The following is a 24,321-nucleotide window of genomic DNA, read 5'->3' as shown; positions in this document are numbered from 1 at the left end:
AGGACTGGGACTAGAGCCTAGTGCCCATATTCTCCGGCCAGTGCTCTCCCCATGACTCTTCCCTGTTGGGTCTGGGGGAAGGAATCAGAGTGGTGAGGATGGAGGGGAGACAGGACAGAATCATCACCGCCTGGCCACTACTGCCTGGCCCCACCCCCACTTTATCAGGACTTAGGTCATGTGCATGGTTTCTTCATGTCCTGGTCAAGGAGGGTGGCATCAGGCAGCAGCACCTGGAGACACAGGTGTGAGGACAGGAGACACTGGGAGGACTCAGGAGCCCCACCAAATCCTGCTCCCTTGTCTGTACCTTGACCTGCCACTGAGGTCAGGGCAGGCCCCCGTCCTACTCCCTTTCCTAACAGGAGCAGCCGCAGCTTCTACACACTGACCACTTCCCCAGGTACCATCCCTCACCTGAGTCCCGTGTCCTGGCAGGTCGGCACTGGGGACAGGAGACTGAGCCACTGCGTCTTGGGGCCGTCTTGGGGGTCAGAACACGGTACTCCTTGCCTGGGGAAGAAACCAGACCGTCCGCTTTGGCATGTTTGGAGAACCGGGGAGGATCGGGGAGGTCATACAGAAGGCATGAACAAAGTCCAGCTCTGGCAGGCTGGGAAGCAGGCCAGGAGGACAGAAGAATCAAGGACAAGCAGGGCTGCCTTCCCCAGACCCGCCACTTGCCAGGTGGCATTGGGATGGCTTGGGCACGGGGTGAACTGGGTCTTCTCCTTGTGCTGTGGCTGTGAAATGGGGACCGTCCCAGTCTGGGTCTCACGGGCGTCATAAGGGGTGAGTGGGGCCGTGTCTGTGAGGTGCTCTGCCCGACGTCCAGCACAGGGACAGTGTTCCTAGTTGTCAGAAGGTTGGACAGATGCTTGGGTCTTTACCCAGACCTGTCATCTGCCGCCTCGTCCCTCTCTGAGCCTCAAGACAGACCTTCGGGATGTGGCCTGATCACTCCTCTTCTGGTTCCCCGACTTCCTATTCCATGTGTGTTGCCTCGGAGCCTCCGGACCGGCCCGCTGATCCCACGTCTAACCCCTCAGCTCTGTCTGCTCCGTGGAAGGGGACACGCGTCTCTCACGTTCTGCCATGTCCCCTGCCCTCGGCCCTATGGATCTGAGGTGAACTGCCGTCCCTCCCAGGCTGCTACGAGTGACAGCCACCTCTGTAATTCACACACCTGATATCATGGCTCATTTGTTGTTCGGCTACGCAGTCAGAAGTCGGAGCTATGTCCGTGTTTGTTTTCAGGTTAAGCACTCTGAAATCCTACTCTGTGTCACCAGAGTCTTACTACGTGCTGGGTGCCTAGCTCAAGAGAGACGGGGGCTGATGCCCTGGGGAATCTGACCTGAAGGTGGGCCAGCAGCCAGTGATCTGGCATCTGCCCTGCACACAGCAGAACCCTCTTTGTGACCGACCAGCTACAGGGGCTCCCCCAGAAGCCAGCATGGGGTCTGGGACAGGGAGGCATCAGACTGTTTGCTGGGGGAAAGAATGGATTCACAGAAGGGGGCACTCCCTGCTGCTCCCTGTGTCACAGAATTCACAGAAAATGCTCATCTTTCAATGGCCCATGGTGAAAGGGGGAAGGCTTCCGTGATGGGGGTCCTCCCTGGGGGTTGGGCCATGCCCCGCAGCCCACCTGTGTACTGGCCCCAGAAGGAGACCCTGTCTGGGCGCCTGGTGCCGCCAGCCTCTCTCATTCTGTCCCGAGTGGATTGGGCGCTGTCCTCGGTGGCCTGGCTCTTCTCAGAGAACCGCTGGGGGGAGGTTGGCTCAGATTCGGAACCTGGGGTGGGAAAACAGGGGCATCGAAGGGGGACAGGGGACGTGTCAAAGAGCTCAGGGAGAGATCCAACCCTAAATTGAGGCTCTGGGGCTGAGCTCGGGTTTGATCCTGGGCCTGTCCCTTAGTAACAATCCACTGACACATGGGGACCCCTGACCTTACGCTGAGCACTGGGATGGACCCACCGGGCCATGCGTCCACCCTCACGGCAATCCCTGGACGTGGACACTGTTACCACTGCAGTTAGCTGTCCCTTTAACTGCAACAGAGCAGGTCAACGCCCGGGCCAAAATCACACAGCCAAGAAGGAGTGAGGTGGGCTGAACCCCACCCCTTGTCCTTCAGGCATTTCCCCTGCACTTCCGGGCTCTGGTGTCTTCATCTACAGAATGTGGGTGATACGCCCCCCACCCCTTGCAGCAAAGATGGAACACGAGGACCACACAAAGTCCTTCTAGAAACCCTCACGTGCGTGACATTCCATTGCCATCACTGGAAGTGCACTGTACCCCAGACAACTACGAGGGCCTGAAGAACACACAGAGAACCTTCTCCAGGTTTCTTCTAAGGCTACTGCTATGGTCCTTGACCACTGAGCTAACAGGCCCAGACAGGAGCCTCCAGACATCGGTCCAGGCCGGTGCTCACTTACTCAGGGACAGCTGCGGCACCTCCCGAGGCACCGAGGAAGACCTGGCTCGCCGCCTCCCTGCAGGCTCCGCTCTCTCCCCCGCTGCGGGCTCAGCAGACAATCTCTCTGTGGATCTACTAGCAAAAAGGAAAGAGGAATGATGTCAGCAGATGCGGTTTCATGCAGACTTTCCAGGTGATCAGCAAGTCAGCCAACCCAGGAGGAAGCACAAAAGTCAAAATCAAAGACTCTGAGTCATGCTCACAGAAAGCCTCGGTGACCCTCCGTTTCCTCATCTGTCATAAGGGGATGAGAACAGCAACTACGGGAAGGATTCATGAGACAATGTCCGTGAAAACCTCAACCCAGTGCCCTCCCATAGGAACACTTAGGAACAAACAGCTGATCACAGAGGACACGCCAAGGAGGGAGCGAGCAGGTGGACGTTCTGGGAATTTCTAGCTCTTGGAGCAGGCAGTGAGTTCAGGTGACACCTTAGACATTTTATGCATCGAATATTACGTAGTAAAAATCTGTCCGAGTGGGAAAGGGGTTTCAATCCCCATGTGTGGAAAGCCCCAGAGGCAGCCAAGTCTCCCTCCTGCCGCTGGCACCAGGGGACAAGGGTGAATGTTTGGGGGTCACCTACCTGCCATAGTGGGAGCCCCAGGAAACGGAGGCATCCGCAGGCCGGGCCCGGGCCCGGGTGGGGCGGCTGAGGGTGGACATGGGGCATGTCAGGCTGCCCTGGGCTGGCTGGTGCAGGCTGTCTTCCAGGCGCAGACGGAGCCGGGAGACCTCTTCCTGCAGCTCTCGGATGGCCTGGCTGGGGTGGGGCGGGGGAACAGAAATGAAGACCGCATATACAATGCCTCAAGCTGCAGCCACCCCAAGGGCTGCCCAGATGCCCGGGGCTTGTCCCTTTTCCAAAAGGCACTGGGTCCAGCTCTGCCATCAACCGATTTTGGAACTTTCTGGTGCATCCATTTTTCTTGCTACCTATCTCAACCTCTGTCTGAGCTTGTGTCCCTGCACATTCGGTGGGCAAAGCTGCACATCCTTCGAAGGTCACCCAACTCAGCCCCGCCCCATGCAAGGCCTCTGAGTAGCTTTTCTGAAGAATCAGATCGCAGGGAGGGTGCAGAATGAAGCCACTGCTGAAGGTCTACTTTAAATCTGCCTTCTAACTGGCCTGGGCTGCCCTCTATTTTTTTAAAATATTTATTTATTTGACGGAGAGAGAGAGAGAGCGCACAAGCAAGGACAGCGGCAGGTAAAGCGAGAAGCAGGGAACCTGCCATGGGTCTCAATCCCAGGACCCCAGGAGCAGGACCCTAGCAGAAGGCAGATGCTTCATCGACCAAGCCACCCAGGCGATCCCCCCAACCTCTGTGTGTAGAAATGTGAACAGCTCAGGCTGGTTTCCTTCCCACCCTTACTTGGCCATCCCTCCTGGCTTCCCCTGAACATTTCCCACGTTGTTCAAGCCTGTCTGCTGGTGACAGAAGATGCTTGGACATGAGCAGGCTGGAAGGGCACAGCACTCTCAACAAGGCTGCTGTGGTCCCCAGGGACTCGCAAACACAGCCCAGCCTCTTACAGGCAAGTAGCTCAATGAGGGGCTGGCGTCTATGGGGTGAGTACTGTTTGCCTGTCTTTCCAGCCACCACCCGTATATCTGGGTCTCATCTGAGACTCTGGCGTCACGGCCAACGGAGCTCCCCGCCACCCTGCACATAAACCCCTACACACAATGCGTCCGCGTCCGGGCTTGGCACAGCCTGGGCTGGTGCAGGTGTTCCATCTCCTGTTTGGGCCAGCTTCTGGGGCAGGGCTCCCCTCAGGGCTCCCTCTTGCTTGGTGGCCCCGGGATGGAGGCTGAGTGTCTCCAGGCGCCCCCTGCTGCTCTCCCAGGGTCTCTGTGGGAGCGGAGAGCTCTCTAACTGGGCCCCAGGCTGTGTGCGTCCAGAGCAGTCAGGTCTCCTGGCAATCCCCAGGGAGACCTTTGTTGGGGTTTCCAAGGCCAAGAGCAGGGCGTCGGCAGGAGGCAGGAGGGCGGGAGCTCCTGTTACCCGTTCACCCCTGCATGCAGGACTGGAAGGCAACTCTGGGAGGCGAAGGCGGCCCGGTACTCAGAACACTCACTGGGGTGTCGCTTGCCCCCTCTGTGTGTTTCCAGCAGGATCTCAGTCTCGCTGACTTCATGCTTTCGTGATGGAGAGCCCACTGACATTTCAAGTTCATCCTTCTCTGTCAACTTTTTCCCCTGCTGAGTTCCCCATCTCTGTATCAGCATCCAACTGGCTGGCCAGCCAGAAGTCTGACTCATGCGAGACCCTTCTCCCTCCCTGAATGCCCCCCAAAGTTAACCAACTCCTAAGTCCTGTGGGCTCAATGCTTATGTCTCTTTTCGAACGCACCCCATTCCCACCTACTGGCCCATCGTGTCTGTCCTGGGGGAGCAGCTTTCTTGGCAGTCTGTCCACCTTGCCTCCTCACCCAGCGAGTGGCCAGACAACTCCTTCTAAAACATGAACCTGACCTTCCCACTCTCTTTTAAATCCCCCTCATCGTCCTCAGCTACACCCGTATGCCTTTGTGAACATTAAGTGAACTCATTTCTCTGAGCTGAGCCACTATCCAAACCTCTCACCATGGTGTTCGAGGCCCTCTGAGGCCCTCCCAGGTCCCAGGTCTCCCGGTATCCCTCTCCACTGCTCAGTGCTCATCACAGCACCCACACTCAGACCCAGCTAAAATGAACTGCTCTGCCAAGGTGACGGGTGCTCCCTCACCCACAGGCCTTTGCACATGCTCTTGTCCTTGCCAGGAACTCTTCAGTGTCTCTAACTTCTGGTCTCCGCTGAGATACTTCCTCCTCCAGGAAGCCCGCCTTGAAGCCTCTGACTGGGCCTGATGTCCCTCGTCTGTGTTCCCACAGTCCCTAGAGCCTCTGCTGCCACCGCATTTAGACTGGTGAGTGTGACAATGTGTTTCTTTGTTCATCCTACAAGATGGCGAGATTTCCTAGGCCAAAGACTGTCTTGTCTGCTATCATATTCTCAAGGGCTGGTGTATCGCTGACCCACAAGCTGGAACTCCTCTGCCAGGGCCACAGGAGACTGCAGCAGGGCCCTTATTAAACTCCAGACAGGAAGCCCAACGCTAGACCTTCACCCGCTTCTGCAAACAGGGAACATGACAGGCCCATGACGGCACAGGCCCGGAGGCCTCTGACAGGGTCCCACGGAGCAGCCTTCCCCATGCACTTGGGACAGAGACCCCCAATCCCACAAAGGCCTGTGATTGCTTACTGGCCAAAAGCAACTCAAAGGAGAGGTAAGAGGGCTGGCTACCCTACTTTCCCACTTCTGTTCAACCAAGCAAGGAGGAACTCTCTTAGTGGGACAATGTGCTCGGATTAAAAAGAAGAGAATCAAGGACCAGTCCCTCCTCAGTTCATACAATGGCAGCACCAACTGCTAAAAATCCACCTCCAGGAAGAGTAGACTGGCTTGGAAGAGAAATACTAGGGGACAGGGACCGAGGTCTTAGCACCAGAAAGGGGAATCCCTAGGTCATTTCCCACTGGCCAGGAAAGTGTCCTCAAAGTCCACATCAGTGAGTTCCCATGGAATGGCCCTGAGCTGGAAAGCAGGACACCTGGGTCCAAGGGCCCCCACACGGCCACCACTGGGTATGATTGCTGAGCAAGGCCCTGCCTCCCCTGTGCATCACTGTCCCATCTCTGTGCTGGTATGACTTACTCTCGTCCCGTCCTAGTGAGGAGGAAGGTGCGAGTGCTCTCTGTGGGTCTGGGGGGCAGAGTGGCAGCTGCAGGGGTCAGGGTGGGTGGGGGGCTGATTGTCGCGTTGCGGGGGAGCTGTTCGGAAACCTGCTTTCGCCCCTCGAACTCTGAGCCAGGAACCGCTAGGAGGCAAAAAGAGAGCAAGGTGAGTTGACCCAGAGAGGACCCTCGAAGCACGAATTTCTGCCGGTAGGAGGATACGGGCAAAGAGACAGTGATGGCTAAGGTCATAAGTGAAGTTTCCAATGAGGTCACTGGCCCGCTGCTCTCAGAACCCGAAGATGTGGTTTTTGCTGAGAGCCTGGAGAGCAAAGCTGGGCCTACAAAGCTCTTTCTACCTAGACTTCCCCCACCACCCACCATTTCAGCATCGGATGGGAGCCTTCAGGAACATTCCCCTGGAAAGCGCTCTTTGCAACTTCATGTGGACCCCCTCACACTCTGCTGTGCATCACTGTGTGGGTCTGCATCTGACTCCTGAGCCCCACCTCCCCCTAAAATCAGAGCTACACCTTTGCCTGTGTGCACTCTTCTGGGAGAGCCTCTCAAAGGCGTGGGCGACCAGAGGTTAAACGCCACTCATCTGGCCCATGCATTCGAAACAAGGAGCCCTTGGAACATTAATCAACAGTACAGAAAGGAATAGACTATTGTTACAGGGAACAACGTAGATCAATCTCCCGAGGCTACGTTAAAAAAAAAAAACCCACCCCCAAATCAAATGGATCACCCCATTTATAGAACATTCCTGGAATGACAAAACTATAGACACTGAGGACAAACGGGGAAGTCACCAGGAGTTCAGGAGGGCGTGTAGGCAGGAGGGACATGGACGTGATGGGTCCATAAAGGGGCAAGAGGAGGGGGTCCTGGTCAAAATCTGCCCCGTGGTTTTGCAGGATGTTATCAATGAGGGGAACACGGGTGAAGGGACACGGGAAATCCCTGGATTATTTCTCATAACTACACACGAAATCCTAATTGATTGAACTTTTAATTAAAGTTTAATTTAAAAAATTTTCAATAATGAGTCTTGGAAAGAGCCTTTGATGGGATGAGGGGCGATGGCAGGGGGAGCTGGGATTCTGATCACGCGGTTTGTGAAAATTTATCCATTTTTGTTCTTTCCCATATGTTTATTGCACTAAAAAGCTTATGTGCTTCGTTTTAAAGTTAAAAAAACGGCAATCACAGGATTTCTAGACACGGAAGTGTTCAGGACACGTGTTCAGTGAATAGGAGGTTATTAAACACTGAGAGAGTGTCATCCCATTTCCATTTACAGTGTCTCTAAATAAACGGGCACAGACTGGCAGAAAGGACAGCCCGTGGGTTCGATACCCGAATGAGGCAGCGATAGTTTTTAGCCTATTTTTTTCTCTTCCCTGTGGTTTCAAACATTCCCACCATGAACCTCTAGGATATTTTGTATCCTAAAGGGTAATGCAAGTTTTTTGTTGGTTTGATTTTTCAGTCCACGCCGTCTGGCCACTCCCAGGTTCTGGCCAACCCAGACGCACCCACTCACCCATCTCGGCCACCAGCGCCTGCTCTGTGCAGAGGCTCGGTGCTCGCTGCCGCAGAGGACTGGTCCGGCCCGAGGGTCGCCTTTGGGCTTGGCTCCTGGGTGTGCTGCGTTCCCTGGATCTTCTGGGGACTGGAGGAGCCCGAGTTTGGGGGTGGGAGGCTGCATCCCGAGGCTCAGATGAAGCAAAAGGCTGGACCAACGTTCCCGCGGTGCTGAGGGAGCGAGGAGGCAGAGACGAGCTGAGATCGCACAGACAGGCCCTGGCCTCCGAGCCCTTCCACACGCTAAGCCCATGAGCTCCTGACCGCTGGGACTGAGCAACCCTGCACGCTCAGTGTTTCTGAGCGTACAACCGAATTACACAAGCATTTCTGTATCTAAGGGAGAGCTGGGCACCTGTCTACCCACAGACACAAGATTATAAAACTCACGTTCATTTTTAGAAAATATACAGGGAAACGGAATTTTAATCCTTTCTTCCCCGGGCAGGTCTCCTGGGGGGCTGCACCAGCGTTTGAAGCTGTCACTCCGCATGGCAGCTCCTCACTGCACCCCTCGCCCGAGACCGTGCTGTCCCCGTCTCTTTCCCCATAGTCCCCCTGACTGCCCTTTAGCCTTGTCTTCTGCTCACCTCACACCTCTTCTCCATCTCGTTCCCCATTCACTCATTCATTCGCTCAATAGATACTTATTCCCCCGGCTGTCGCAGACTGGCTGAGGGACGCTGGGCTAGTCACTTTCCCTCTCTGAACCTTGGTGCCCCTCTATTGGTAAGATGGAGGAAAGAACCTTGGTTGCGGATGGGGTGAGGGTTCTGAGAATGCCCAGACCATCGAGCCCTGCTCTGGGCCTCACAGCACTTTGATCCCCAGGCTACCCCTCCACGTGCGACGCTGATGGGCAAGTGGGGAGTCTTGGGGTACCTGATGTGGGAGAGCCGGTGTTCTGGTGTTTGGGTGAGGGGCGACACTCTGCTGGTTTCTGAGCCCACAAAGCCACTGTCTGTCTCTGGGGACACCATCCAGGGCTCCTGAAAGAGGCGGTGTCCCTTTAAGTCTGAGCAATGTGTCTGAGGCAAGCTGGGAAGCCCTTCCCTGGTCCTGGCCTGGGCCTCACATTCCAGAGGCTCACAGGCTGGGAGGCTGGCCCAGCTCCCAGCAGCCAGGCCCTGCAGCGTGTGAGCGTCCTCAGGCGCTGGGGACCAGCACCAGGCCAACAGCAGGGACTCCCCGCCCCGACTCTGAGCAAGTCCTGCTTCCCTGAGGCCCTCGGCAGAGATCTTGTGGCAGCTATCCTGAACTGAGGAAGAGGGGAAGGAGAAGGAAGGAGAAAGCCATCTCATCCTGGAGATGGGATTCACACTTCCACATGTCTTCCAGCTCAAGCCTGCAACATCATGGTCCTGTCTGACTGCAGAAATGTCCCGGGCAATGACTCGGGAGAATAAAACTCATCCACCGTGCACCCCTCCTTGATACTGGGTCTAATGGAATCATGGAGACGCAAACAGGCGACACAGGTGCCTGCCCTCAATGAGTTCACGGTCTAGTCCTTACGACGAGGCCATGAGGACTGTAGGTGTGCATGCGTGCATGTGTGTGTGCGTGTATGTGTGCGTGCACAGGCATCTATACGCACTGTTCTATGAGAGGAACCATAGTGTAAGTGCCATTTCCATAGGGATCTGTGACTCCTGCAACTGTTTAAAAATTGCTGGTCTAATGTCACCAATAGGCCACAGAGTCAAGGACTCCCCCGATCTGTGCTCAGCAGGCTCAGAGAAATACAGACAATGGGCTCCAAGCTCTCGGAGGACAAGCAAGAGCTCCTGGGAGGGGGGCAGGGGCATGGGAAGTGACGGGGCATAAGCCCTGGATGTTGGGCAGAGTGTAACTGGCAGGGACGGGGAAGAGCAGGCATGCTGGAAGGGTGTGAGCAAAGACACAGGGGCAGAAGTCTCTAGGAGATCCACGCCCCATGGACGTGCTCACCTCTGGAGGGGGCCCCCCAGCTTGGTGCAGAGACTTCTGTGGAAGGTGCTCAGAGATGCCGCTTCCTTCTAAGCTGGTCAGACTGCTCCGGTGCGATCCCACGGTCTTGGTGCCCTGAGGGTGAGGCGGCCTGCTCGGGCCTGGAGGAGCTGCCTTGGCTTTGTCTGAGCCCTGGAGGTACCCATTTCTGGCCGCGGATGCATGGATGCCTGTCGGCTTCGCAGACCCCATCTGCTCTGCCGTCTCCCTGGTGGGGAGGAAGAGAGACATACCTACTCTGAGCCCTGTCCTGGGAGCCACAAAGCCCAGGACACAAGCTCTGGAGTCAGACGCCCCCAGCCTCCCACCCTGGTTGTTGTCATCTTCTGGCTGTGTGACCTTGGGCAGGGCACCGCGCCTCTCTGAACTTTGCTTTTCTCCTATGTCCAATGGGGATGGCCAGAAAATCCCACCCAACGCAGCCAGCAAATCCCACCCAACGCACCACAGCGGCAACAGTGCAGAAACAAATGAGTTACAGTATCATTTCTCAGGTTCCAGGAACCCTCCTTCTATCTTCCCTACCTCAGCCCCTTCCAGAAACTTCAATCTCCTCAAAGCCTTATTCATCGTTAGAAACGGAAGATCAGTATTTAATGTGACAAAAACCAACTAACTTTAGCCATAAACAGAAGATGCACAAAAACAGTATTATTCTATTCTTGACAGAGTCTGTCGTCTGCCCAAGGCTCTGGGCCTGGGGCCTGCTCACGGGTTCTGTCCCCTTTCTCTCTTTCTTCTTAAAGGAAGATCAAGAGAGGCTTTGAAGCCTCCCGGACAAACCTGGCAGGTGTGAGACTGAGAAGGAGAGGGATAGTACCTATTGTGGCCTCTGTCCTACCAGAAACCATGTCCGCCCCACCCCAAATCCCCACTTGTGTTCTTGGTGGTGCATCTGTCCCACAGCTTGGAGAAATGCAAGCAACAGGTCAGGAAAGACATGGCTAAGCCATGAAGAGCCGCTCACTCTCTAGGACCATGGCCACGCCTGTGGTTCCAGAGTTGATTTCAGGGACAAGACGGGGGTTCGCAGACATACGTGAAAGGGGACCCGTGACGTCGTTCATCCAGTACTGGGAGCCGCCTTATGGGGATCCTGGTGGCCTTGGAGTTTCCTAGAGTGGGAGCTGGCCCATCAACTTCTACTCTATGGCCTTGCCCGTCCTCCTCCTCCTCCTCCTCGTTCTCTATCCTCATGGCTTCTGGGAGGGACGTCGTGCTGAGATACCTGCGAAACCCAGAGGAGCATGACTTCTGCCCAGCAAGGCCAGGTACCATCCCGTCATGGGGCCAGCTCCATCCTGGTACTCACCGCTCCAGGAGGCCATGGAGACCCTGCTCCGCATCCAGCTCCTCATGCCTGAGTGGGGCCGAGAGGCCCAGGGGCCTGTCCCCCTCACTGCTCGCAGGGCTAAGCTCCACGTTCACGGCTGAGGCATAGGGGTCCATGCTGCTGGAGGCGGCGGGCTGGGCAGCAGAGAGACAGACATTCAGCAGGTAACAGATACCACTTCTCAGTGACCTACCTTCTACGAGGCTCACGCCGGGGGCTGAAAAGTAATAGCTGAGCCTCAAAAACCATGTCATCCTTTCCTGCGTGGACAGAGCGCAGGGAGCGGATGGGACCATCTTTAGCACTGATGTCATTCACGGACACCTACTCCTCGCCAGGCGCCACTCAGACGGCACTTCTCGGTAAGCCCAGCAGGGATGGCTATCACCGCCCATTTCACAGACAGGAAACTGAGGCTCAAGTGATTTGCCCAAACTTTTACAACAGAAGCAAGGGCAGAGCTGATATTTGAACCCATATTTCCTGCCAGAAGCATCTCTCCCGGCCGGCTCCATTCCAGTATGGACACTGAACCCCCAAAACTCCTCCCAGGCAGGAGCATGGGAGCCCCTGAAGAGGACACACTCGGGTTTTCATCCACTGGTGCACGAGGCAGCACTGGGAGGAGCTTCCCCCAGTGGGAGAGCTTCCCCCACATCCCTGAGCTGCCAAGAGCTCCCCATCACGGGTATCTCGCCAGCGCCTAGCCCTCCGGCAGCCCCCACCTCACCTGCCACGCTGTCCTTTCTCCTGCTCCATCCGCAACACACACACCTGTGCAGCAAGGGCAGCAAGGTCTAGAGACTCCCCTGCCGTCCCCTCACTCTGCTCAACTACATGCCATGCAAACAGTGGTATCTCTCAGGGGCTTGTGATGTTGGCCCTCTGGAGAGACTTCTACAAAGTCCCTTCTGTGCAGGGCCCTTGTCTAGTGTCTCCTAATCTGTGAATAGTCCCTGGGGTGATTAGTCCCCATTAGTCCCGTTCTCTCCCCTGCCCTTCCTCTCACTCCCATGGCACATCCAGGCAAATGGGTCTTCTATGCCTCTCTCAGGTCCACGCATCTCTCCATCTGCCCTGGCTCCTGCCCCACCTACCTGCACACCCTCTTTTAACACCACTTGCTGGAAAACCCCCCAAGAGTTTTAAGGCCAAGCCTTTAGCCCTGACATCATGGGTCCCCTGCCTGCCTCTCGAGCCACAGCTCCCAGACAACTGCCTCTTCACGTTCCATACTCTAACCACAGGGCCTCTGCACAGGCTGTTTCCCCAGCTGCATGACTTCTCTTCTTTAGGAAGGAATTCCCACTCACCTTCAGATCTCATTAAAAACATTTCTTCCTCAAGGAGAGCTTCTCCTGCCCTATAACCTCAGTCATGGTACCCTGTTACCTCTCCTAGAGCCCCATAATTCTTCTTTGGAGCCCTGAACAAAACAGAATTAGTCCCGCTAGGCAGAAAACTCCATGAGGGTAGAGGGCACCTGTTTCTGTTTGTTTCTCACTGAATTTCCGTCATGGACCAGGGCCACTGGCAGTTGGTGCCCACTTCACAAGTATGTAGGGAAGAAGTCAATTAATGGAGAAGAGGAGGAAGGGATGGTCCAGTACAGCTGGGCACAGAGGTACCTGAGGGCAGAGGGTCTGGATGGCGGCAGTGGGAGCTTGTCCTGAAGGAGAAGGCAGGCCTGCTGGCTGGTGCAGGGAGGGCAAGGATGGGAGGCTGTCTGGAGGGGGGTCTGACCCGACTCGTCCAGGCTCCTGCTGGTTCTGGTCCATGTGGTCCTTCAGCTCTTCCAGGCGAATTCCCAGCTGGAATATCTCCTCCTCCAGCTCCCTGCAAAGGGCAGACACCAGCACCTGGAGCCTGTTATGGCAGCCACATCGGGCAGGGCTGGGAGGCCGTGTTTCAGAGCACAGAGCCCAGAGAATGCCCACGGAAGGTCCATTCAGCGTCCTAATTTGAATGACATGGAGAACTCGACAAAACAAGGTGAAAAGGGACTCCACTGGGAACCAGGAAGCCTCTGCCACCAGCAGCCTTTGGGACCTTGAGTCAATCCCTTCCCCCTTCAGCCTCAGATCCCCACTCTGATGAGTGCTTTTAGGTTTCATCTCCAAGGTCATGTCTCACTGCAGTGAGTCCAAAAGGACACAGGTCTTAGCCTTCAGGCATTCCCCCACCTGGATATGCTGCTAACCAGGGTAGGATTTCTCCCTGTGCTTATAGGGGATGTGTGTATGAGGTCGAAATGTGCCCTTCCTGGCGACCAAGGGAACCAGAGGTCTCCCTCCCCAGCACGTACCTGCCAGGATCGAATTTTCCAGGCATCCTCTGGGATCCGGCAAGCTGCTGGGCCAGCGGCTGCTCCCTGCAGGCCTTCAGGTACTCCTCTTCCAGGGCTGCGTGGGCAGCCTTTAGGTGCTGGAACACCTGTGACCAGACCAGACCGAGAGGACTGAGCGCCCAGCCCCCCTGGGCTCTGACCCTGCGGAGGAGACAGCTCATGGCAGGGCTGGGGGTGGATGGAGACCCATCCTCTGGGCCCCCAAGTTGCTGGAAGGCTAGGGTTAGGACCATGGTCTAGCTCTCTGCCATCAGACTAGCAAGACAGAGCATGGCTTAGAGCCTTGGGACCAGCTCCAGGGAGCACCAGTCTCTCCTGGGAAGAGCTGCTAGAGCTCTGATGTTCCCTGAAGCTCCTGGGGGTCAGACGTGCCATCACGCTGTCCCCATAAGGACCTAGTTCTTGAGAGACCATGGATCCTCAGGCTTCTTTTCAAAACTGTGGATCTGGGAACATGAGTCACTCTGTTCCCAAATCCTCAGAGACTAGCACAACAGATGATCTTATCACCGTCATACCAGGGAAAACAGGAGCTAATGCTGAATCACTTTGCATTAGTCATTTAATTTCCAGCATAATCCTAACGAGAGGGGTCATGTATCATCTTCATTTAAAGAGGAGGAACTGAGGCACAGAGAGGTTACTGAAGTTAGTAAAGGTCACACAGTGAGTGAGCAAGGTGGAAGCGGGCTTTGAACCCGGGTCCTCTAGCTCCGGAGCTCATGGGCCTAGCAATGACACTAGGCCTCCATAGCAAATGTGGTGATAGCTCACAGATGGCTAAGACCGTGGGAGGCCAGATTATCATCCCTGCCTTATTATCATCCCCATCCCACTCATTCTAAGCAGACGGCAGACTGAGTTCAAGGGCAACCTAGAGTCTAGATCCTGGGCAAGCTTGATCTTCCAACAGCTCCTGATCTCCTCCGATATGGGTGAATGAAGATAGAGGGGAAGAAAGGGAATGGTTTTTGATGTGCAAGGTCCTTGGTCATCCTTTCAATGATGTAATATAACACACAGCACACATTTTGCAAAGAGATGATGTCTACAGGCTAACACAGTCATTGGGAACATAGTAATGACAGAGTGAAAATACAGTATTTTTTTTTCTTTACAAACAAGTGTGTTGCACTAGCCCCTCTCTATCCCATCTGAGCTCTTCTCTCCACCCTGCTCTGTGCCTCCACTGACAGCTGGCCTCCCCACCTGCTGGCTCCCCATGGGTCTGTGCAGCCCCTATGGGAGAGAATAGCCAGTCCTCCAGCTTCCCTGATCCTTGACAGATTCCCGGACACTGCCCACAGTCCTGCTCACAGCCCTATATCGACCCCCTCACTGCCAGCTCTGAGCGCTCCCCTGCTCCTTCCCAGGACCCTGGCTGAGGCAGCAGGAATCTAGATTTTATACATGACTACAGTTTATCTAGAAATACCAAAGTCCAAAGGAAGTAAGCCAATAATGGTTAGAAGAAGGCGCTTCTCCCCTTTCCCCCTTGGTTTTCTAATATTGGGCAATTACTTTGATAAGAAAGGTAGGTAAAGAGAAAGCCTGCTGCTGGTGGCTGAGAAGCCGCATTGTCAGTGGGAAGCAGTACAGGCCAGTGAGAACCACCTTGGCCTTGGAAGTCAAACGGACCTGGGTCTGGGCTCTGCTGCCTACTAGCTCTATGGCCTTCTCCATTCCGTTCCGGTTAAATGGGGGTGATGACTCTAACTGCCTTACCGGCTTTCTATGAGAAAATGAAGCCATGTGTATCTGAAGCTCACCACGGTGCCTGGCACACCATCGTCACGGCTAAGGAGCGGGAATCCTGTGCTATCATGACCGTGATCCTGGCAAGCTAAGAAGGGGCTATTTGCTCTCAAAGGAGACAGTGAGTCTGGGATTCTCTGGCCTGTCCTCTGGCAGACGAGGCTTCAGAGACTCGGCCGGGGGAGAAGAAGTCTCCTGCAGTGGGCAGTACCTTAAGTTGGTCCTGGGCCGTCAGCCGTCCCGCCTGTATCAGTCCTGCAAAGGACTCCACCTGGAAGTTGGGAAGACAGGAAATGCGCTCCGTTTAGTCCAGACCCTGGAAGATGGGTCCCACAGCCCCCCCCCCAACTTAGTCACATTTACACACTGGCACCAGGAACTGGGTTCCGCCTCAGGATGTGGGTTTTTTTGCCAAGCACGGAAAGGCAGATGCCAGTCACTGACTCCACCACGGGCCTCGGCCCTGGCAGTCTTTGAAAATATTGAAGTGGAGCCTCCCAGAATTTATCCAGAGCAAAGCACACTCACTCATGTGCATGAAGGCCTCTGAGACGGGAGTGTTCACTACAGCACTACTGGGAGGCAATGGGAAACCATCTAAAAGCCCATGCGCAGAATTCAAGAAGAGGAAGGGTAGGGGCACCTGGGTGGCTCAGTGGGTTAAAGCCTCTGCCTTCAGCTCAGGTCATGATCCCAGGGTCCTGGGATCGAGCCCCGCATCGGGCTCTCTGCTCAGCAGGGAGTCTGGTTCCCCCTCTTTCTGTCTGCCTCTCTGCATACTTGTGATCTCTCTCTCTCTGTCAAATAAATAAATAAAATCTTAAAAAAAAAAAAGAAGAAGAGGAAGGGTATGTGCACCTGCTCCTCTGTAAGGAAAGATCTACTTTTCAGTGTCAAATCAAGGGACAGGCCAGTCTTTTTAATATGCTACCATTTGTATAAACTATCGAGAGAATAAAAAAGGAAACATATAAATACATTTGCCTGTGTATTCTAGACGACCTCTAGAAGGATGCAAGAAACTGAAACCATTCATTGCTTCTGGGACAGAGAACTGGGTGGCTGGGGCGGGGTGGGGGACAGGGATGGCAGGAAGCATTTTTCCTATACGTATCTTTTGAACTTTGAACAAAGTGAATTCATTGCCTACCCAGAAATAGTCAACTTCGGGATATTTAAAAAGTCAGGGTATAGCATAGCATACATACTTAAGTGACCATTTCTATAAACACGCGTGTGTGTGTTGAACATTTTTGCACAAAACAGAAGGGCAAGTTTGCAGGAAAACAGACTTTTCACTGTGTATGCCCTCTGTACCATGTGAGGGACTTTACCTTGTGCATCTATTATCGTTAACCAAAAAATCTTTCACTAGGAAAGAAAGGGCAAAGGTGATTTGGGGCTTTCTGGGATTTCTAGGAAAGCTTGAGGTTAGTGCAAAATTGTAATATAGAAATTTATTTTTTTAAGATTTTATTTACTTATTTGACAGAGACAGGCAGACACACACACACACACACACACACACAGCGAAGAGAGGAAACACAAGCAGGGGGAGTGTGAGAGGGAGAAGCAGGCTTCCCAATGAACAGGGAGCCTGATTCAGGGCTCCATCCCAGGACCTGGGATCATGACCTGAGCTGAAGGCAAAAGCTTAATGACTGAGCCACTCAGGAGCCCCAATTTAGAAATTTATATAATACAATGATGTTACATAACTTCTCTCTATAAAACAGAAATGTAATGCAAGGTACATATGTAATTTAAAATTTTCAATAAAATAAAATTTTCTAGTAGCCATATTTAAAATGTAAAAAAGGAACAGGTAAATTAATAAAATAATAATATATTTTATGATCCTAAACCATTATCGTGACATGTAATCAATGCAAAAAATTACTAATGAGGTATTTTATATTCTCTTGTTGCATTAAGTCTTTGAGATCCATTGCTTTCCACTGATAGAGCATCTCAGTTTGGACCGGCCAGAGGTCAAGGACGCAGGAGCCACCTGACCTGTGGCTCTTGTTCAAACAATGCGGGTGCCCCAGCTCCTGTTCAGTGATGACCTTGGCTTTGCTTTATCACACACAGGACAAGAAGCCACATCCCTCTAGGGATGGGACTCAGAACGATGATGATTACATAGGAAAGTACTTTCTCATGTCACTGCCATCCATGTATGAAGACATTCTGCTCAGGGAAAGAAGGCGGACACAAAAGGATGATTATTATAGGACTCTATTTATATGACACGTCCAAAAGAGGCAAACCCATGGAGACAGAAAGTAGGTGAGTAGCTCCCAAGGGCAGGGGCCGGGGGAATGGGGAGCGACCCCTTCATGGACCTGCGGCCTCTTACTGGGTGCTGAAAATTGTTCCAAAGCCGACCATGGGGATGGCTGCATGACTGTGAATATAATAAAACCCACTGAAGCATTAACTTTAAAGGTGTAAACTGTGTGACATGTGAATTCTATCTTCCCAGTAAAACTAAACTTACAAAACTAACTAACTAACTAACTAAATAGATAAATAAACAAGGGCATGGTGGTATTACTCTGAAGGAATTATTTTATGGACATGACAATACATATAACTGTTGCATTTCCCTTTTTGCATTGACAACCAGGAACCTCAAAGCCAAACACAGACCTGTTAAAGCATTCAGAGTCCAAATGGACGTTTTGTTTATTAATTTTACACTAAGTTCCCTCTAGTTCTTTCTACCCTTACTTCCCTTTTGCCCCCAGTTTCCTTACTTTCATCTTCAGAAGTTGGTTATAACACAAGTATTTTCTCAGCCACTTTAAAGCCCTTTGGGCAGAAGGCCAAGAGTATGGTTATAAATAGTGCTACAAACAACTCAGTTACTTGGACTCTTTGGTGAAAATATAAAGGCCCTTTGAGAAGAGACTGAGAATGGATGTCTGTAATGAATGAACTAAGAAAGCAGGAACATTTATCCTGAAGAGGAACAGGTAGAGTGGAGTTCTGCTATCCTTCCAGAATCCTGGAAGGGCTCAAAGTCTCCCTTGGGAGGGGGAGGGGGACCCAGGAGATACTTTCAAGCACAACTGGAGGGAGTGTGATGAGACCCAACACCAAAAACGGGAGGGAACCCAGTGCTGAGTGACAAGGACGGGGCTCTAGCCCGAGTGGTCTCTAAGTGCGGGGAGAGGCTCCCGTTTTGGGGATGGACCATTTACCGCCAGCAGGGGAGGGACAGGGGAACCCTGCAGAGAGCTTCTCACTCAAGCAGGCAGATGCCCTGCTTTCTCCAGGTGAGTTGTGTTTCCCATGGGCAAAGGTGGAGATCCCCCTCACCTTGGCCATGAACCGGCGGGCCTGAGAGGCCAACTCCTGGGTCTGCTCTGCTGAGGGCTCGTCCTGGGTATTGCCTGGGTTCTCCAGAAGCCACGCTGGGGCAGATGAGGCGGGGCTCAGGTCTCCTTGAGCAGACGGCCACCCTGGAATGCACAACCACTCAATGCTGGGGCCCAAACAGTCCCTCCTGGGCCAGAGGGACTCACAGTCAACCTCAGAACCACACCCGCCATCATCAAGCTCCAACCGTCATCTCATGATCACACTGTCCTCACAGGGGCTCCAGATGTGGGTGGGTGGTGTAGTCCCAGGTACGGGGGAAGAACGAGGTCTGGATCTGCCCTAGATCACACAGCTGGGGCCCAGACAGGCCTCTGGTTTCCCCGTCAGTGGTTCAGGCTCTAACTCAGAAAGACGCGGGTTCACATCCCCACTCTCCCCTTCCTGCTGTGGCAGTGTGACCTTCAGCATGATCTCGCCTCTCTGAGTCTTGGTCTCCTTGACTCTCAGTGGGACCGATGTGGAGATTTAACTGGATCACGCGTGGCAAGCTTTGGCACAGAGCCCAGCCCCCACGTGGGCTCCAGAGTGATAGGGCTCTCTCTTCAGCAGGGGGTCCAAGATCACCCAATGCCAAGTGCACAGCAGAACTTTCCCCAGGCTGCTCTGGCTCTAGGCAAGACACTTTCCACATCTGCATCTGACCTCTTTAAGTCAAAGGTCCCAGAGAAGGCCCTTGCCTCGCTCCCTGGCCTGGCCTGAAGCCAGTGTCACCCCAAGGGGAACCAAGTGTCCCCAGAGCAGAATCACAGGCAGAAGGCCCTCCAGTCCCATTGCATCTCCCACACTCACCTGAGGCCCCAGGGGTCTGTGGGGCTTCGGCAGGGCCCGACCACTGCAGCACAGAATGGGGCTGTGGGATGGTGAAGGACAAGACCTTGGTCCCCTGGGGCACCGTCCCTGTGTGGATGCTGTGGCTGGGCTGGGGCGGGTCCGAGTATAGGTTCACCTGTCCGGGAGGGGAGGCATGAGCAGAGCCAAGTCAGGGTTGGGGCAAACTCCTCAACAGGGCTCCCTTCACTCATACCATCACTTAGGCACTCAACTAACATGACTTGTTATAAATTACTGCTACCTTTAGTGGAACCCTTGGGTCGGGGCCAAACACAGGGCCAAGGACTTACATGCCCTTCCATCCTCTGTTCATGGCAGTCCTGAAGGGCAGGCCAGGCAGGGACTATCATCTCTACTTTACAGAAGAGGAAACTGAGACTCTAGTTAACTCACTCAAAATCTCCAGCTGGAAATCCTTGGGCTGAGACTATAACCCCGCCATGACCCTAAAGACTCTGGTTTCTCAGATTAATCATTTTTACTAATATTTGTTACCATGATTTACAATGTAATGGCAATTATAATTAATATGGTATTTTACATTTAGCAAGTATAATTATAATTATCTATTATTAATAAAAACATTTTTAATCATAATTATCACATTGATAATAATAACAATTGATGACTGTCTGAACGAGTGAGTAATCCAACAAGGGAACGAACTCCTCTCTCCGCCGTAGCAGGTCTCCATCATCTGAGGGTGGATTTCACATGGTAAACAGCCCAGTGGGTGAGGGAGAAGTCTGGAGTCAGGCTGACAGCCAACCAAGTCCATGTGAAGCACCAGATTAGAGGAGACCCGGAACGGACGGTGGGCCAGTGCAAGGCTGGGCAGCTACGGTCTGTTTTGGTGAATTACGTTCTAGTGGACACAGCTGTGCTTGCTTGTGTGTCATCTAGGGTCTTCATGCTACCACAGTGGCCGTGAGTCACTACCACAGAGACTGTATGGCCCACAAAGCTGAAAATATTCACCTGTGGGCTTTGCCACTGGCCACTCTGAGTCGTACAACAGGCGATTTAACAGACTTCTCTTTGCGCAAAGTGACTGCTCAATAACCAGAAGCCACTACCCTCATATTCGTCATCACCATTATGATTGCTGTTCCCATCATTACACATCACCACCGCCACCGCCATCATCACCATTAGCACCATCATCCCCACCATCACATCCCCACCATCATCAGCATCATCGCCATTATCACCACCACGATCACTATCATTATCACCATCACCACCAGCACCATCATAATCACCATTATCATCATCACCATCATCACCACTATGATCACTATCATTATCACCAACATCACCATCACTACCATCATCACCACCATGATCTCCATTACCATGACAACCATTATCACCATCACCACCATCATTACAATCATCATCACCATTGTCACCATCATCACCACTATGATCACTATCATTATCACCACCAACATCACCATCACCACCATCACCATCATCATCACCATCATCACCACCACCACCACCATCATTCTCTCCATTATCATCATGATTGTCATTTATGAGGCCATCATGGAGGCAGGTCCCTGGAAAAGCTCTTCCCCTGTGGTGCCTCAGTACCTCCCAGCTGGTCAGGCAGCTTATCTTACTGCTCCCTGCTGCCCCAGGGTCAGGCGTGGGCACTTTAGGGTACATGCCTGATACATGGAGCTCCCTAGCCCCCAGGCAGGCAGCCTCTCCCTGCTTAAGCTGCTCTTCACGTCCTGGCTGTGGCACAAAAATCTACTCCAAAGTGAGGGACAATAGCCCAGCACAGCCTGGCCCCCATTGCCTCCCCCTCCTTCAGACCCAGCGTCTGATGAGAACAAAGCTGGATTTTAATAATCCTCTCTGCCATCTGCTCAGACCCGCCTGTGGGGGCTTTCCCACTAGCACCCCTTTCCTCCCAGGGTGACCCAAATCTGGGGAAGGCCCAGGACCCCACCCTGTCCCTCCCCCAGCTTCAGGCCCAGCCTACCCACGTCCAATCTGGGGAGAAACAGGAAAGGGAACCATTTCAGCAGAGGGGCCAAAAGCCCTTGCAGAGGCCTAGGAAGGTGGAGCTGGGGGTGAGGGTAATTTGAAGCTGCTCGGGACCCTGCCCTCTCCGGATCTGTCTCTGGACACAGCCACCACCCACCCCAGTGCCCCAGGGCACCCCTTTTAAGCCTGGGTGTCCCGTGGAGCTCCCTGAGGCCGAATTAGCTCCTTCTGGGGGGTTAATCAGTGAACAGTAGAGGAGCAACTGTGGGAAACACGGGGTTAAATAATGGACTAGTCTGCACAGATGGGTTTCTCACAGCCTTTAAAATGCTAATGTGCTTTATGAATGGGGCAAGGAGGGGAGGGGGGAGTAGAGAGAATAGGAGATGTTTCCCCCAACTGCTCTGAAGACTAACCTCCGTGCTCCCGCCCCCCCACCTCCATCAGGGGCTCCTGGACTAGCTAGTGGTCAATAGAACACACATTTTAGTAAGGGCAGCTTTATGTCAACCCCCCCCCCTTTCTGGGGTAGTGTCTGGTCTCCTAGCCCCTCCAGATGCCCCTGCAGGGACAGCAGCTGGGAGGAGGTGACAGCGTGGCAGCGCATCAGTGAGATCACCACCAACTCTGGCCCTGAGCTGTGGGAGAGAAGAGAGTCTGGCAGGGACTCAGGAGCAGCCCTGCCTCCCTGCCCCACCCCCAGTCCAGTTTCAGGGGTGTCCGCAGGCCAGGCCTTGGGGCTCCCCGCCAGCCTCCCCAGCTGCACGGACCATTGCCTAGTCTGGTTCTGCTAGAGAAGGTGGGGTTCATAGTGGGCTCACGAGCCAGACTGCTGGGTTCGAGCCCCAGCTCCAGCACCTGCTGGTTGGGCGATGGGCAAACAGTCTTAGCTGCCCCGTGCCTCAGTTTCCTCAGTGGTAAATATCTCAGGACAGCGTTCTGTAAACATCACTGTATCACTGCTGTTATCATCACTATTAACATCGTCATTCTGCCTTGTCCCTGTGCCTCTGCCACATGCCCAGCCCAGGATCCCAAATCCTGCCCACGCAGGCATGGGGAGAAGAGCGCCCACTCTGGAATCAGGCAGACATAGGTTCAATCCCCAACTTTAAATCCCTTCCCAGCTGAGGGTGTTAAGCAAACCACGGCCTGGCTGTGCCTCAGTTTTCTCTTGTGCGGATCAAAAGAGATGACCCTGGTAATACTTAGCCCGGGGCCTGGTGTCTTTTTACCACTTAGTATCTGCCGGTCCCTTTCCCCCAGGTCCCCACCCATCGCTGCCCACCCACTGCCAGGCTGCCTGGTTCCCTCCCACGTGGGGCCACCCCTTCCCCTTGGGCTCTGAGCAGATAGAGGGTGGCACTCAGCAGGTTACTGGGGGGTCCACTCCCGCCAGCTTAGTCTGAAGGAACAGTAAGACTTCTGTCTCCATGAACCAGACTCCCTGGCAAGCACTGGGCTCCATGTCCTCTAGAGCCCACCAGGACAGTAAGCCCTGCCTGTATGGCCATACCAGGGCAGCTGTGAGACTAGGGGACCGGGAGAGAATCACCCTGCTTCTGGAAGAGTCTAGCTGACCCATGCTCACCATTCTCTTGAGGAGCACCCCCAAACTAAGGAGTCATTGTTCCAGAAAGTCACAGTGGGTGAGCTGGTACTGAACCATTCCCAGCCTCTCCCACCTTCCCTCCTAGGCTCCTCTCACAAATAAGAGATGGGTCTGGGTCATCAGCCGGGACAAGGTGACCATCCATGGGGAGACTTCGGGTCCCCACTGGGTTGTGCTCCCATGGTGTCCATGCCTGCCCACGCCTGCATGGTGCTTGGCACACATGGGCGCCCAATAAACACCTTCATATTAATAATATTCAAAAGAAGAATTATTCCCATGTCTTTGGAAGTATTTGCCAGGGCCTGGTACGTGCATTCCATACACGGACTCACTCTCTAAACTGAGTAAAGGAGGAAGCAAGGAGAAGAGGGATGGAGGAGGTGCTCCAAAGTCCTGCCCCTGACCTTGAACTCTGATAGCCTCTGCTTCCGCTGGGGACCCAAGTCCCAATTTGTTAGATGGGGGAGCTGCGAGTTCGGACTTAATGGCCGGTTCCTTTCTCCGTGGAGCTTCTAGGAGTCTGCAGCCAGGTGCACATGGTTCCCCAGGGAGGACGCCTCACCAGGCCCCACCTAGGTCTCCCAAACTCCCCTGCCCTTCCACCCCAACTCTGGCTCCGTGGTTCAGAGAGCTGGAAGGAGCCTTAAGACATCAGGGGGACCCACCAGCTCCCAGGAGGTCGGTCTGATTAACCCCCTTTCGCTCGAAGGGGGCCAGGATGGAATAGATCTACCTGCGTCCAGACAGGTGTGGGGACACAGGAGAACTGCTCCCAGAACAGGACCTCCATTTTCTTATCAGGGCTGCCTCGGACACACGTCACAGAAGTGCCTCTGGAGGCTTGAGACTAACCTGTGGTAGGGGAGGGGTCCTGGAGCGTGACAGGGACAGGCCAGGTGGGGGCCCTGAGACAGCAGGCAAGGGTGAGGAAGGTCTGCCTCTCCATCCCTCAGCTCTCAGCCCCTCCTCCACTGTGGCCCCATGGGGCAAGAGGGGGGCAGGGGAAGCAGGAAGCCACCAGGGGCAGCGACAGGCCCCACATCCTGCCTCAGCCCCAGAAAGGGGAAGGTCCCAAGTGAGAATTCACAGCCTCCTCCCCAGGCAGGGTGCAGGCCCAGCAGGATGGGTGTGGATGGATTTCCCCCTCCTCACTCGCTCTGCTACACACTGGAGGCTGAGCATGAGCCATTCTGGAAGGATTAGGCCTAGAAAATAAGCTCCAGGAGCTGAGCAGAAACTCTGTGCTACTCCCTT

The 24,321-nt window shown here is 54.0% G+C and overlaps 1 protein-coding gene across 5 annotated transcripts in view; it reads right to left on the bottom strand.

The window, feature by feature from the left end:
* Positions 1–24,321, bottom strand: part of AKNA (AT-hook transcription factor) — a 45,079-nt gene that overhangs the window by 6,145 nt on the left and 14,613 nt on the right. For 3 of the 5 annotated variants that reach the window (XM_046022658.1, XM_046022661.1, XM_046022657.1), the window contains exons 5-19: positions 19,410–19,566; positions 18,558–18,700; positions 15,442–15,501; positions 13,434–13,561; positions 12,757–12,964; positions 11,108–11,262; positions 10,835–11,023; positions 9,757–10,003; positions 8,689–8,795; positions 7,766–7,977; positions 6,197–6,359; positions 3,079–3,255; positions 2,451–2,566; positions 1,652–1,798; positions 418–513 (exon numbers count right to left, since the gene is read on the bottom strand). In XM_046022658.1, the coding sequence (XP_045878614.1) occupies positions 418–513; positions 1,652–1,798; positions 2,451–2,566; positions 3,079–3,255; positions 6,197–6,359; positions 7,766–7,977; positions 8,689–8,795; positions 9,757–10,003; positions 10,835–11,023; positions 11,108–11,262; positions 12,757–12,964; positions 13,434–13,561; positions 15,442–15,501; positions 18,558–18,700; positions 19,410–19,566 (2,305 nt within the window). The remainder of the gene's footprint in view (positions 1–417; positions 514–1,651; positions 1,799–2,450; positions 2,567–3,078; positions 3,256–6,196; positions 6,360–7,765; positions 7,978–8,688; positions 8,796–9,756; positions 10,004–10,834; positions 11,024–11,107; positions 11,263–12,756; positions 12,965–13,433; positions 13,562–15,441; positions 15,502–18,557; positions 18,701–19,409; positions 19,567–24,321) is intronic. The other 2 variants (XM_046022659.1, XM_046022660.1) reach the window with 2 other exon arrangements.

This window comes from Meles meles, chromosome 11, assembly GCF_922984935.1.
Source record: "Meles meles chromosome 11, mMelMel3.1 paternal haplotype, whole genome shotgun sequence".
In the NCBI taxonomy this organism is placed as follows: Eukaryota; Metazoa; Chordata; class Mammalia; order Carnivora; family Mustelidae; genus Meles; species Meles meles.
Note: the sequence above shows the minus strand (reverse complement) of the source record. Positions and strands in the feature narration are given on the sequence as shown.